The sequence below is a fragment of the Cydia amplana genome, chromosome 14 (genome assembly GCF_948474715.1).
Source record: "Cydia amplana chromosome 14, ilCydAmpl1.1, whole genome shotgun sequence".
NCBI lineage: Eukaryota > Metazoa > Arthropoda > Insecta > Lepidoptera > Tortricidae > Cydia > Cydia amplana.
The window spans coordinates 5577120-5592117 of NC_086082.1; the positions used below are offsets into that span (position 1 = coordinate 5577120).

The window sequence follows — 14998 nt, forward strand, 5'->3', positions numbered from 1 at the left end:
ATCGGCCACAACACGGTTTAACCCTGTACCTTTAGTCGACTTATGCGACACCCCACAGGAAAGAAAAGGTTGGCGTTATTCTAATCGAACACCGCACGGGGAAAAATACGGAATTATAATAAAAACAAAATCATGTATATTCAATTCCTTCCATTTCACTATCTGTGCTCTCATTGAGGTCTGTGTCACTGCCACTATCAGCTGTATTTGTTAATGGGGCCGTTTATCAGGCTTGGATTTTTTAGTTACAAACTTATGGTGGGATCAAATGGAGAGTTGGAGAGGTATTACATTTATTTTAATTAAACAACTTCTATATATAATCAATAATTTTAATTGTTATAATAATTGCATTAACAAACAAATGACATTGTTACAAAACCGCATCTAAAAATAGCACGTACACACACGGTCCGTAGGACATAATATGAAACTCGGGCATTAATACAACATCTCAATCATTTGGAAGACATCGCGTCACATTCGGAAGACGAGATCAAAATAATGGCACATATATAATTTCAAATATTCTGACTTAACAATACGCATACCAATTCTCAACTTAAATTTAATAGCTAAGGCACGACTGGAATTATCCAACAGTACATAATATAAATTAAAACAAATTAAAGCTTTGTCATGGAAGAGACTAAATATCACAATTAGGGCCCTATATTTTAAAACATACATTTCAGTCAAAACTTGTAAAAAATAGGGCTATGTGTAGATCTACAGTATGGGGCCTAGATGTTGCCTTGAGACATTACCACGGCCTCCATTTGTTGGCATCGAGCTCGTCCCCCGGAGGTCCGTCGCAATACTCTTTTTTCCCCGCATAAAAACCTTCGGCCAGACGTCTCGCCTCCTCTTGTTTTTTGTACTCTTGGTACTCAATCAGTTTCCTTTTCTTTTTAGGTGGTAAGTTGTTGTAATCCATCGGCAATTGGCACTGTTCCGGAAGATTGGCCGGCTCTTTGTTTTCGGCCGAAGGAGTCGCGTCTAATTTATTTGAGCCGCGGTACGCGACGGCTTTTTCTGGTGAACCGGCTTTGATAACAGATTTCGCCGGTGACCTCACTTTTCTTAGGTCCAACGTTTCGTTGTTGCTCGGAACTCCCGCTGGGTAATGGCTCGCATAATCGCCCCTGTAGGCGTCATCTCTGTGCAAATATCTCGACTCTGGCATCTCCGGGCTAACGTTAACTTCGACGTGGTCGTTCCCTCGCTTGTCCATTATGTGCTGTCGGATTTTTTGTAGTATTACGTCTTTAGCGTCGGCCGGGACTCTGTTGAAGTACGCACCGCTCCTTTGTCCGTTGCCAATATTCAATTGTTCGTGAGCATTGTATTGCGGCGCGGGGAGCTTATCGACTGTGGTGAGCAGACCGGACATCGGCGGGGAGACGGACTTTGGCTGCCTGGCGGGAGGTCTCGGGTTCGACCACCGTTTCGAGGCACTTTCCCCGGAATAAACAGAATCTTCCGCATCAGAAGATGATCGGTCCTGGTCGCTATAATAGTGATGTCGATCGGAGATGACTGAAGATGGCGAAGTTGGGGGCGAAAACGGTGGACGCTCCGGCACTTGAATAGTCAAGGGCTGCACCGTAATCAGCCTCGACAGATGGCTGATAAGGTTCTGGCTGACTTTTGAGTCTAAATCAGGAACGGACATGATAAACTGGCACGCTTCTGCCGCGCACTGTCCAAAGCCGGCTTGAAACTTTTTCGCTTCCATAACTGGATCTTTCGGGCTGTGCAACTTAGTCAAGTGATTAACGGTTAATTCAAGGATATCGGCCTTTTCCAACTTGCTCAGGTTGTCATCATCGATCTGTGGACAAAGCAAAAAGACAATATGAGCAGGTGCGTTGCGAGGTTCTCACGATGCGCGGGCAAACGTAACATTATAACTGTACCTATTCGAGACACGCTCCTCCTGTTTCTTTAATGAAACTTGTACTTTTATATCCAGTTTCGCTTGGGTTGATCTTGCTTATAATAAACAGAAGGGCGACGGGACGCGATAAAAATAAATGGCGTGTGAATGCATGATGGATTGCACATTGATGATCTGCGGGGCAACCGCGAACTACATTCGACGTGTTTCCTCTCTGTCGCACTTGTAAATTCGTACGTAAGTGTGACAGGGAGGCAACACGTCGAACGTGGTTCGCGGTAGGCCCTCAGTAAACGACGACCGTAGATGCTCGTATATGGGAACCGGTGTCCGATGCTAATTTACATCGTGGTAATTACGATCTTAGTACGAGCAAAACATCTAAAGGCTATCATTTTAATGAAAGTGATTAGGTAGCCATATAAACACATCCAGGCGGCTCATTCAGGATTTCTTATAGCTCATTAAACTCTTTTTGATTTTATTTTTAGAGTTAACAGGTTTTATTAAAAAGTATAAAATCACATTTAAATTTATAATGCGTTTGCGCTCACCTCATTCTGTGTCGGCACGTTCTGTTTTTATTCTACCTACCTACTTTGGTCAGCGATTTGACTGCTAAGTTATTTTACAAAAATCCAAACGAAGTGTTAGCAATCACAGAATTGAGATTAAACGAGATATCGTTTAATCTAAGCATTGGAGTCGAAGCTTGCAATTAAAAACTTTTCAATATATAAAAAAAAAGAAATGCTACACTTCTTACTGTAAAATTAATCAGAAGCAGTATTTCATAATTATTGATGTGTTTTTTTTTGGTTGTATGTAAATTCCATGTTGACGTGTAAAAGTGCCCTTGTCGCCTATTTGCTGAATAAATGTTGATGTTTGATGTAATCAAATAGAAGGTAGTATGGTTTTACTCATTCTTAGGTTTATTTTAGTTTATTTGTATAACAAATAAATAATATAACTAGGTAGTATAGTATAAGATAGTATAGTAATGTTCTTGTTCTTACCTCTAAAGCTCCGACCATGAGGTCCTTCAGTTCATCAAGGCACCGATTGATGCGCGCGCGCCGCTTGCGCTCGAGCAGGGGCTTGGTGATCTTCTTGTACTTGGCTGTCTTGGACAGCGGGGCTGGGTCGAACGACATCTTCAACCTGACAGAAATAAGAAAGCTTTGTAAATTATTAACGAAAAATATCACTAGAAAACACTTGCGGTGTGGCCTGCGGTGTCAAACTACTAATTAATTGCTTTCTGTGTGGTCTAAGTGCTAGGCTAGACCATTAGCCTCTCCTATTACCTACTAGGTATAGCGGTCAATTTGTAAATAGGTAATCTTTTATATACATAGCCACTTTAAATTTGTTAAAAATCAAGACATAAAAAATTAAAAACAGAAAGAAAACTACAAGTTCGAATAAATAATGCTCTCATCAAAAGCCTAAACCCCTATAAAGATAATAGATAAACAAAAACTCACCTTAAAATTCACAACACTAACATAAAAAACAAAACACAAAATACAAATTCAAAATTGGGACGCGCAGGGCCGCCCGCTTGCGTCGGCGTCTCGGAATGCACTGCCTGAAAAAAGCCTGCCGCCGCCCGCGCCCTGCGCCCTGCCTGCCTCCCATTCATGACCACGTGTGGCCGCTCGGATTTCAACCATGCCTCGACTATCGCATGGAATGCATACGGTGGGATTTATTTGGCTTTTGTTCAATTTTGTTGGGAGTTATTATTTAATTAAGGAAGTCCTTGTTTTGGATTCGTGAATGGCAATGTAGACGACTGTGGTAGTCATTTAGTTCACATGTTCATGATAGGCGGTATACCAGAAAGCTAAGTTAATTACAAAGTGTAGCTTTGCCTTTTTTACATGTATGGTAATAGCAGTATTTAATACCATAATTTTAATTATTTTGACTTGGGAACTCTGTTTATCATATATATGTAATTAATAAGGCCGTATGGAATGTGCAAACTAATGTGTCAGATAACTATAATCTAAACTCTTAATTTCGACATAAAAGTTAATTTAAAATATTAAAATCATAAAAAATTTAATAAATTAAAAAAGAGCATGTTTTATCAATCCCAATTTTCCCTATGTAAGTATCATTGAATTAAAAATTAAACATACCTAGTTTAAAAATAAACATCATCAAAACCAAGTACCGACAAAGAACAGTAATGGTACCGCTAACTTTTCTTAAATTGTTTTGTATATCACACTTTTATAGCCCTAACAGCCCCTTAAACAATTACTTTGACCGCTACATAAACACTACTGCATTATAAACAAAAGGCTCTCCATAACTGTATACGATTATGTCTGATTTAACTATGGTTATGCCTGTTTAGCAATAAATTTTTAATTTGATCTCGGTCCGCTATGTCGGCATTTACAAAGGGCTTTTATTTATAGACAAAAGTTTTAAAAACCCACGCAATAAATGGCATGATCCGGAAAGGGACACGTTAAATGGACTGTTCGTCGGGACTTTTGGGACCATGGACCCCAGGTATGCGCGCGTGCATGGTGCAGGGCTGCAGGGACTGCCTTTCTAACGTTTTGACCATTATAATACAATGAAAATTATCGTTGTTTTTTGAAACGGCAACATCAAAGCGGCTTGTTATCTTTATTGCAATTTTGAGAAAAATTTAAACGTTTATACTATCTACTAATATAAATGAATGGCAGATAGGTATACAACCGAACCGAATCTACAATTCTACATATCGTTTTCCTGTAGTGATTGTGAGAAATTGTGTGGTCGTGTTATGGACATTTTCTTCCATACTTTAATGGTATTTTTAGGGTTCCGTACCTCAAAAGGAAAAAACGGAACCCTTACCTATAGGATCACTCGTGCGTCTGTCTGTCTGTCTGTCCGACCATTCACTTTATCTCCGAAACTACGGGTCTAAAATTTTGAAACATTACACAAAATAGTTCTTTACCTATAGATGACAGGAAAACCTATTAGAAATATGCAGTCAAGCGTGAGTCGGACTTAATGTACGGAACCCTTGGAACGCGAGTCCGACTCGCACTCGGCCGGTTTTTTATAATCTCCTCACAAAATCCACTGGTATCTTCGTGGTGATAATTAAATAATAATGCAAATATGGGCCCGATTCGGATTTTGTAATAGACATCTATTAGAACTCGCCAAGATACGATAACGATATGTTTAAGATCTAACCTGTCAAATTTGACATTTCCGCGATTCTGAAGATACTCTTGAACGATTTCCACAAGATATTACTTAGAGATCTAATTCACATCTAATAGATATCTAACACGATCTATCGTAAAAGTGACATTGGTTGCCCGAATTGCGCTGCAAAAGAGAACTAGTTGAAATCTAAGCTATAACGTATCTAGAATGGATCTAGTACCTACGTGTCGTCTCTTGTGAATATCTTGAAGTTCGAATACGGCAGTATGTAGTAAATAATAACAACTATATACCTAAAGCTATTGTATTAGAAAAATTGCCATAAAATACAAAATTATTCCGTTAACTTTTCCAGCATTTCATAGATAAAACAACATCCTTTTATTCAAGTGCCTTAATATTTTCTTAGTAAAAGAATGTATTATGTCTACAAAAATTCCATGCAAGAATTTACGACTATGTGAACCCCAGGGTAGACTAAACCATGAAATTCCCACCCTCTGAGTCACAGTGACGCATACAGAGTAGGTACTTTACAAACATAACATACCTACTAACATTCATCTAATCAATGTAAATAAATGCGTTATATGACACTTATTAAAGTCGAAACAGAATCAAAATTAAGATTAATCAAATTTAACTCTGTTTTAATTGCTATTATAATATCGAGTTATGATTGCGGCGGAAAATACCCGTATGTCTATTAAAATGGTTAGATAATGATTGTCTATGTGCAATGTGCATGATGTTTTAATCAAACACATAGTGCAACCACTACGAACTATTGATACGAGTACGCGATAATAGATGGCGCTAGTAACATCATTCTTCTAACACATTGCTTGTTTGCTGAATCATTATTTCAAGTATTTTATATATTTTTTCTAGAAAGTTTATTATAAAATATAAATGTGTTATACATGTTTATAAAATATATAGAGGTCTAACTTACATGTTTGTATCCACTAATCTAATCATACTCGTAATAGTACCAATCGCAATTACTTAATTTAAACTACCTACATATACGTTAAACTACATTCATACCTTAATCTCTTAAACACAAAAAAAATACAGCCCTGCGGGCTCAGCACGGTTCCATTTTTATCGACTATCACTATGCCCGTCACTTTTGCACTTACATACTTGTTAGAACGTGACAGGCATGGTGACAAACGATAAAAATACGACCGTGCTACTAGGGCTGGTTTGGAGGTGGTAGTTATATCACAAAACTAGTAATTATAATAAAATGTAGACCAAAAGTAGGTACCTAACAGGTAACAATTTATCAGTGGAATCCTCTAACCAGGGCCTTATAATCTAGGCACCACCACGATTATGTATGGTAATTACCTAATCACCATAGATAATTAATTACCTAATTATTAATTGCCGGCTGCTCGCCTACTCCAGCCCTAGTTAGTAGCACGGTCGCAATTTTATCGTTTGTCACGTTCTAACAAGTATGTAAGTGCGAAAGTGACGGGCATAGTGATAGTCGATAAAAATGGAACCATGCTGAGCCAGGACATCACACTAAACGCAAATCACCGCATAGCCAGGTCAATCGTAACGTTACCAGGCGTGTTGCACTCCGCAATTTCGTCGCTTTGCTACAGGTAGCTAAAAGTACATCCGTTCGGCCCCAATTTTGGGGAAAGCCATTAACCGCGCGCGGCGCTGTCGCCACCTAGCGGCCATATCTGTGCTGATCGTAACAGACGCGTTTTGTTAGAGAGTGAGTCTTCTGTACTTAGTACTATTATCTGTGACGGTACTGATAAATCAGAGAGGCGCGTAACAGCTTCATTACCATTAATTAAAGACGACAGCGCAGCGGTGGGCGTTTTTGTTTATCGCGGCGTGGGAACCGCGGCCGGTAATGTTCTCATATGGACGGCCATTCATGCCGTCGCTTGTTTTAGCGGGCTATTGCGACAGTTCGATCTATATGACTACGTATGTATCTATACGTGTAGGTTTAAGCGCTGACGGTTAGTCTGGCGATAAGAGCGTGCTAATCTGGAGCCCGCAGGTTCAAACTGCGGCTCATAAGTCATAACCAAAAAGCTTTTTAGAATTCAAGTATGATATAGGTATCATTTTATCTTTACCAGTCGCTTTTCGCTGAAGGAAAGCATTCACTATACTTGAAAGTCGACCAATTCCAATAATAAGGCCTAGTTTCTATTTAGTTTCCCCTCTGGGTCGGAAGATGGCAGACGCTTTCGTAAAAACTAGTGCCAAGCAGACCCCAGGCTATCCAATGAGCTGAGACAAAAAGCCGAAACAACGTCAGGAAGATGATGTAGGTTTAATTTTGGCACTAGCATTTGTCCAAAGTCCAAAACTTCATCTGCTCCTGTACACGATTACAGCACCATGCAAATTTTCAAGTTAAAAAACACAATCTATGTATCCAGGCTTGCAACCCTAGTTATATCATTCTTTCATTCGTCTTTGCGTAAAAAATATATATAATATACAATCGGGTTAACGGTTAAAGCTTTGAGGATAAAATGCCTCTGATAAAAAAATCCTAGCGTCGAGCAATACTTTAAAATCCCACTTACCTACGCTACGCATAGATTCCTATGCGTAGCAAATAGTTATTGTCTTATTTCTATAGAAACACAACAATAACAAATACCTTTACCTTAATCCTTGAAACTTTAAAATAAACAATAATGCAGTTAATCCTTCAGAACCTTAAAGCCTTTGAAAGCAACTATCATAAATGGCACGTGCTAAAAAGCTTCTTTTGTCCTTTTATGATAGAAAATAAGAAATAGATAATATAAGTATAGGTACCTACTTATTTGAAAATCGTAACTTAGGGTTTGAGGGTACATATATTTAAATTATTTATTTATTCGTCACCTTTATTGTTTGTGTAGGTACTTACGTAGTCGGCAAAGTATAAGTGACAGAAACATTTCATTACTGTTGCAGCTCGAGGCCGAAAGATAAGTCACAGCCCCGTATATTGAACTGGAGGCCAATTCAAATTTACATTCAGACTTTAAATTGATGTCATTTTGCCATAATTTGCCCGTGCGTCTCGTACGGACGGATACGAGCGAAAAGCACGCTCGACTGATAAATAAATGATATCATTTATTGGCCTCCTGGTATGTAGGTATGTGAACTATAGAAACATATTTTTGAATCCTATTGAATTCATCGTAGTCATCATCATCTAGAGCCTATATGATTTCCCAATACGAGTATTGCCTAGTGGGCTTAGGCTTTTGCCTCCTATCATTGTATATATAAAAACATTACCTATTGATGCAATGGACTTTACGACTGTAAACTCAAAACAAAAACGGCCGTTTTAACTTTAGACGCGTAAATTGACGAATCCGGCAACATAGAAACTAGTTTGATGAATTCAAAAGGTACTTTAATACAAGATACAGTACGTAACGGCCCCCTTTTTTAAAATATCTTTCGTTAAATTTAAATAATCACGATTATTTAGCAGTGGCACTAGTGTGCACGTTGATGGGCTCTTAAACAATAGCAGAATTGTACAAAGAAAGTTCCCAAAATCGCAAACAAGACAATATCGTTTTGTTCCGCCCACTACGGACAGTTAAGTTTGCGTTCGGAATCGTTTTGGTTGGATGGAATAAATTGACTGCGGGCAATAAAGGCTTACGACTAGTCCGCTCGAGCCTAATTGAAGACCATTCCAGTAGCGACAGCAGGGCAAATTTGCGAATTAATTTGCATGGATATGTTTTTTTAATGTTTACCAATCGTTTTTGATCGAAAGTAAACATCGCGTGGAAATCGGACTTTATTATGTTCAAGTAGGTGTTAAGTTTAGGCGGACTCTAATTTTGATGAGCTTGGCGTTTATCATTCGAGGCGACTCGTTTAAAAGGGGCTTATTTCTCTCTGAACACCATACAAAAATTAGCCCTTTTGAAAAGACACTCCTCATTCAGTCGCCTTAAAGCCATATAAGTCCTGCAAGTTGCAAGATGTCCTACCTTGCACTTGCAGTTCAGTTCTATCATATTTTCTAGCCCAAAGTTTCGTCACAAAGACTCCTAAGAAGAGCTGACACCCAAAAGATGGTCTGATTATTTATCATTAACCCGCCTTTTGAGTTTGTATAAATGGAAGAAGCCACAGCTATAAATATAATTATAAACTGTGGAATGAACTGCGAACCTGCGGTATTTTCGGACCGATAGGACCTTCAAGAAACGCACTTTTCCAACCCCTCTGGTGTTGGGGGTGTCAACGGGCGATGTTAATTGCTTACTATGAGGCGACTAGTCTGCTCTTTTGCCTCCTATATCATAGAAAAGCCAAGATTATCAGAGCCAAACGCAAAAAGCGCTGATTTAAGGATGACTCACGTTAGACCGGGCCGTGTCCGGGCCGGAGTTTCCAGCGCTTACTTTTCTATGACAGATGAAATGTGTTCACGTGATTCTTTCCATAGAAAACGAAGCGCTCGAAGCTCCGGCCCGGACACGGCCCGGTCTAACGCGAGTCGTCCTTTACTTGCCAATTCCACACCGCCGCGTCATTCGCGACTCACTGCACGAACGCGCAAAACGAACTAAATTAAATCAACTGCAGCACTTGCTGTCCGTACCAATATAGTTAGTAATCCGAAGTTATCTGTCAAAATTCGCCTCGCCGGAAGCTCGGCGTGGGAACGGGAGGCGGGCTGTTTTCTCAATCGCGCAGACTGTTTTAAATAGACAGCTCCATTCTTCGCGAGTGAGGCTATCGCACCAATGATGGCTATGCGTGTTTACGCTAGATGCAGATGCTAGATGCGTTACTTTTCCTAACAGTTAAGGAGTTAAGCATTCGAATTCATTTCAATTACCTACAAAGGCGTCGTGTCACCTTAACGTGTCAAAATTAAGAAAAACACAAAAACCTGGAATTCATATAGAGGTTCCAAAATTTCAATTAAGTAATTAAAGGATCTTTTTTAGGGTTTGCTCCCGGTACTGAGTTTGTATGGCGAGAACCGGGAATTCCCCGAATAATCTTTTTGATGCCAAGGAACCGGGTTAGGACTTTTGGTTGCATTTGTCCAGGTTTCTCGTTTATCCATGCCCCAATTATCTAACTGTATTATGTAGTGCCGAGTTTGTTGCCGGTCCCATATTGGGATACCCTCCTCCAATTGAGGGGGGATTTAAATCTTCTCGGGGCAGAGGTGTAGGGTTGGAGCCGGTGTAGCTTTATTTGACGTTCATAAGCGCATTGTAATTATGCCTGCTTGAATAACTATCTTTTATCTTTATCTTGACTTATTTTTTAGTTAATCGCCATTGATAAAACCAGAGGCAAATATCGCGAAATGATATAAAAACCCGTTCATCTGACGCGCGTTATTCTTTATGTACTTAAGTGGTTGACCGGCTTTATTGGAATCAAGAGCAAACATTGTCCACCGCATTCATGTTGAGGAAAAGACCTTAACAATCTTTGACAGAGTAAATGTTTTTGTTGAAATCCGTTTGTAGCTCAATTTCTATTATGTAGATTTTTACTGGTTTCTTTAAATATTGAAGCGATTGCACTCAATACTCATTTCACATGTCTTTTCCAATTACCTATTTTGTGTATTTTTTGCGTTCATTTGACCTGCTTACGAGTTACATCTGCATGTAGCTACTTGTTTTCAGCTCAATACTTTCATTTCTTGTTGGGCTTAGTGCAAGCATTTATTTGTACTTTTGACTGTTACAATAGATTCCGTATAAGGTCAATGAGGAGAAGACAGGCATACTTACGCAATTTTTGGTTGGGAAGAACGTCATCATAGGGCAAGGACTCTCGTATTTGTATACGCACTTCTGCTCTACCGACCTTCTGTAAGTGGAGTTTGCGTACAAACGCAAATTTTAGAAACGACGAAAGAGCTTGTAGACCGTCATACGATCATCGATTTAGAATTCTAAATCGATGTCCCTGATAGACAACGAAAGACGTATTGACAGTTTCACTGTCCCCGTACAAAATTATACCTTTGCATTACAACTATTTTATTGCTAAATGTTATCGGCTCTAAAATAAATCACGAACAATTTGCTGGACTAATCAGTGCCAAGAATTCCAATTCTGATCGTCGAGTGCCTTATCCAAGCTGAACTAAATGGCAGTCGTTATGTTAAGTTGAAAATTGACTACTTATCTCTATTATTTAATTTTAGATTGGAATTACTGAGAGGTCAAGTGAATGTAAGTATTTAATGTGATGTTCTCAGTTAATTAGCCATTTCTAAGCACCATTAACAATAATTGTTATTACTTTACTCTCAGACTACCATTTACTGCTTTTTACAATTCAAAAAACACGCATTCTTATTTATTTTATAAGCGTAGATAACAAATCGATTTAATGCAAATCTAATGATCGTCAATGTTCTGGCCATGTTTTACCAGTAGACACTACGAGGTTGATCTATTAAGAAACGAATTGGCCATCGTTTTCTCGCGGCAACCTGTCCGGTTTAAGAAGGCGTATGGCGTCTTGTGTTACAAGTTTTGATTGGAGCTTGTGTCTTTGGCAGTGTAATACGGTAGGCAGTGAGAGGGGTGTGGTGGGGCGGAGGGGAATGCAAATGGCAGAGCTATAATACTCGGCCGCGGAGCGGGTCGGCTGCGAGCGTGGGAAAACTATCGCCTGTGGCGAGCCAAATGCAGAGACGGACTACGGAGAAACAATAAATCCATATAAGACGCTTGATAAATCAGCTGTCAGATCGCAAGATAGGTACAACCTCTATTTTGTATGAGGGTCACTATTGCTGCTAAGCCTGGCTGCGCTATTATTGGAGTTCACGACAATGCTGCTACCTGACGCTTATCTTACAGATAACCTTAGATGACATGAACACACTGTTCTCACCATCATACCTAACGGTCGAATTTTTTTTTTTATTCATTTTATTCACAAATAAGCTTACAGTCTAATAAACCAAGGCGCTTATAAGTAAAGTAATGTTATTATGCATGCTATGTTACACTTACACTATAAAAATTACATGTCAACGTTACAAAAACAGGAACAAATTCAATTATGTCAATCAAGCAAATAAGTATTAATAGTCATCAATTATATTAAATTCAAAAATTTATACATGCCTTTAACAATTTGGTAAGACGCATGATAAAAAATATCCACTTCGGGTAACCGCAGAGACATATCATTAAACAGAGCGACAGCTCTTGCAGAGGGAGCGTTTGCAGCCCAGCGCGTGCGCGTGACCGGGCACGCGAACAGGCGCCGGCGCCGCCGCGGGGCGACGGCGAGGGGGCGGCACAGACAGACCTATTCTATACAGTGCAGATGGATTCGCGACCTGGTTGTGCAGTAGCTTATAGTAATGCACCATCAGCAACAACTTCCGCCGCAACTCTAATGTATCCATCCCGACCATACCACTGACAAACAATGATGGATACAAATAAGGATAATATCCTAACTTTTTCCTATACAGAAATCGAGCAAATTTCCTTTGGATTCTTTCTATCATGAGGGTATACTTACTTTCGTGCGGATCCCAGACACAAGCACCGAATTCAAGTTTACTGCGCACATAGGCGTTGTATAGCAGCTGCAAAACACGGGTGTCACAGAACTTGCTCGATACCCTCATGATAAACCCCAGGACCTTATTCGCCTGCTTACAGATGTTGGTAACGTGCGTCCTAAAGTCAAGTCTCGAGTCCAAGGTCAGTCCCAGGTCAGTTACCTCATCAACGCGATCCATCAATGCGCCTTTAATGCTGTATTGCTTAATGTGAGGTGACCGAGTTCTAGAGAACGTAATAACTTTACATTTAGAGGTGTTAAAATGCAGTTTATTGTTCTCACTCCACTCGGTCACCGCGTCGATGTCCCTCTGGAGATCCTCCAAATGAGACTTGTCTCCTGCTCCCAGAAACAGCTTCAAGTCATCAGCGAACAACAAACAGCCAGCAGTGTGTACCACCCTCGGCAAGTCATTTATCATTATCGTAAATAATGTTGGGCCGAGAGTGCTACCCTGACTCACGCCAGACCGAGTGAAAAAAGGCCCTGAACTATAACCTCCCCACTCAACATACTGGTTTCTGTCACGAAGGTAACTAGATAGAAACTTCAGTAGGTGAGGCGTAAAACCCAGGGCATTACATTTTTGAAGCAGGATGTCATTGTCTACCAGATCAAATGCCTTTTTGAAGTCAAAATAAGCCGCATCCACCTGCCGACCTGCATCTAGCTCATCTCTGACCTGGTCTACAAAGTTGACATGATTAGTGACAGTAGACCGAGCACGACGAAATCCGTGCTGACTGTCACTCAACCAACATTGTATCTGCTGGCTGATGCGACTTTCTATTATGGACTCAAATAACTTGGCGAAACCTGGTAGCACAGCTATAGGCCTGAAATTAGACACATCACGACCTGTGCCGCTCTTAGGAACAGGAGTCACCCTCGAGACCTTCCAACAGGCTGGATACTGCCCACTTTTCAGACTTAAGTTGAAAATGTGCAGAAGTGCAGTCTCAAGTACTGAAATACAGTCTTTTACCAGAAAAGATGGTATGTCATCAGGTCCAGCGGAAGCTCGCGCTTTTAAACGTTTTGCTGCTTTACGAAGGTCTGCAGCATCTATATTTTCCACTGCCACGCGTGCAGTACTAACTGGAAGGCCGGCACAACTTTGCGCCGCCAACTCAGCATTCAAGAGTGGAACATCCTCTTGAAATACTGAGGCGAAATACTCAGCAAAAGAGTCTGCCGCTTCTTGCCCCGTCACGGTCTTCCCTTTGTACACAAACTCGATGTCACATCGTCTATCCTTCCGTTTACTGTCAACAAATTTCCAAAATTTACTAGGATCGTTAGTAATATCTCTCTCAATACTGCGTATGTAATGTCGGAACGCACTATCAATCAAAGTCTTCACATGCGTCCTATAGTATCTAAACATTTCCAGATTAAAAAGCTCTCCTTTCTCTCTGTACCTTTTTAAGTGGAAATGCTTAAACTTGATGTTTTTAATTATATCTGCAGTGAACCAGGTAGGATAACAGTATCGATTTTCAGTTGCAGGAACCCCACTGACTCTTGATCGCTCGCTGTTGCCTTCTTCCCGATGGTCGTTAACATCCTTTTCTTTGTTACAAAACAGGACAGAACTTTCTAGGTCAGTACTTTTTACACCTTCCTGTGGGACATGTGTCAATGGGCAGCTGGCAGGCTTTTCAGGTGTGGATTTCGCTCCCTCCGATAGTGCTGCCACGGGTGCTGGTACGGGTGCTTCTATTATGACGGTTTCCTCTGTTATCTGTCCCCGCTTCTTTGCCTTCTGCTTTCGGGCCCTCTTTGGGCTAGGTTTTGAAGTCACAGTTTTATTCTGAAGGTCACTTATGATAAGACCTTGCGCCGCTATTTTCTCCTCATATTCTTCAACCTTACGCTGCAAGAAAGATGTAACCATCACTTGTGCTTTTAGTTCTTGCAGTTCAAGTTTTAAATTACTCAGGTCTCGTACTTCTTTTCGCAGCTCACGAACTTCTAGGACTAGTGCAGAACAAACGGAAATGTCTTCATTTTTCGTCACTGGAGAAGGTGGCAAAATCGGGAGGGGTGGGCGAGAGCCCCGGAACACGGTGACACAATCTCTTGCCACGTAGCCATCAATGGAGTCGCGGCTACGGACTGGGGTGTGACTATTGTCTCCTCTTGGACGGGCCGATTTACAACAGGGACACAACCACTCGTCCTTCTCCTCTTGTTTCAGGCCATTGAACACCTCATCCGGTATTTGAACACAGATTAAGTCATATATTTTCGTGCATTTGGAACATGTCATAAACTTACACGAACTGATTTGTTCACCGCATCCATTGCAA

General features: G+C 40.4%; 1 protein-coding gene across 1 annotated transcript; it reads right to left on the reverse strand.

Annotated features, from left to right (window-relative positions):
* Positions 1-317: 317 nt before the first annotated feature.
* LOC134653974 (uncharacterized) lies at positions 318-3525 on the reverse strand. The gene is made up of 3 exons (XM_063509341.1): positions 3391-3525; positions 2920-3064; positions 318-1834 (listed from the first exon to the last, which is right to left on the reverse strand). Exons 2-3 carry the CDS (start codon positions 3055-3057, stop codon positions 764-766), a joined length of 1209 nt encoding a protein of 402 aa, XP_063365411.1. The 5' UTR covers positions 3058-3064; positions 3391-3525; the 3' UTR covers positions 318-763.
* Between the last annotated feature and the right edge of the window lie 11473 nt (positions 3526-14998).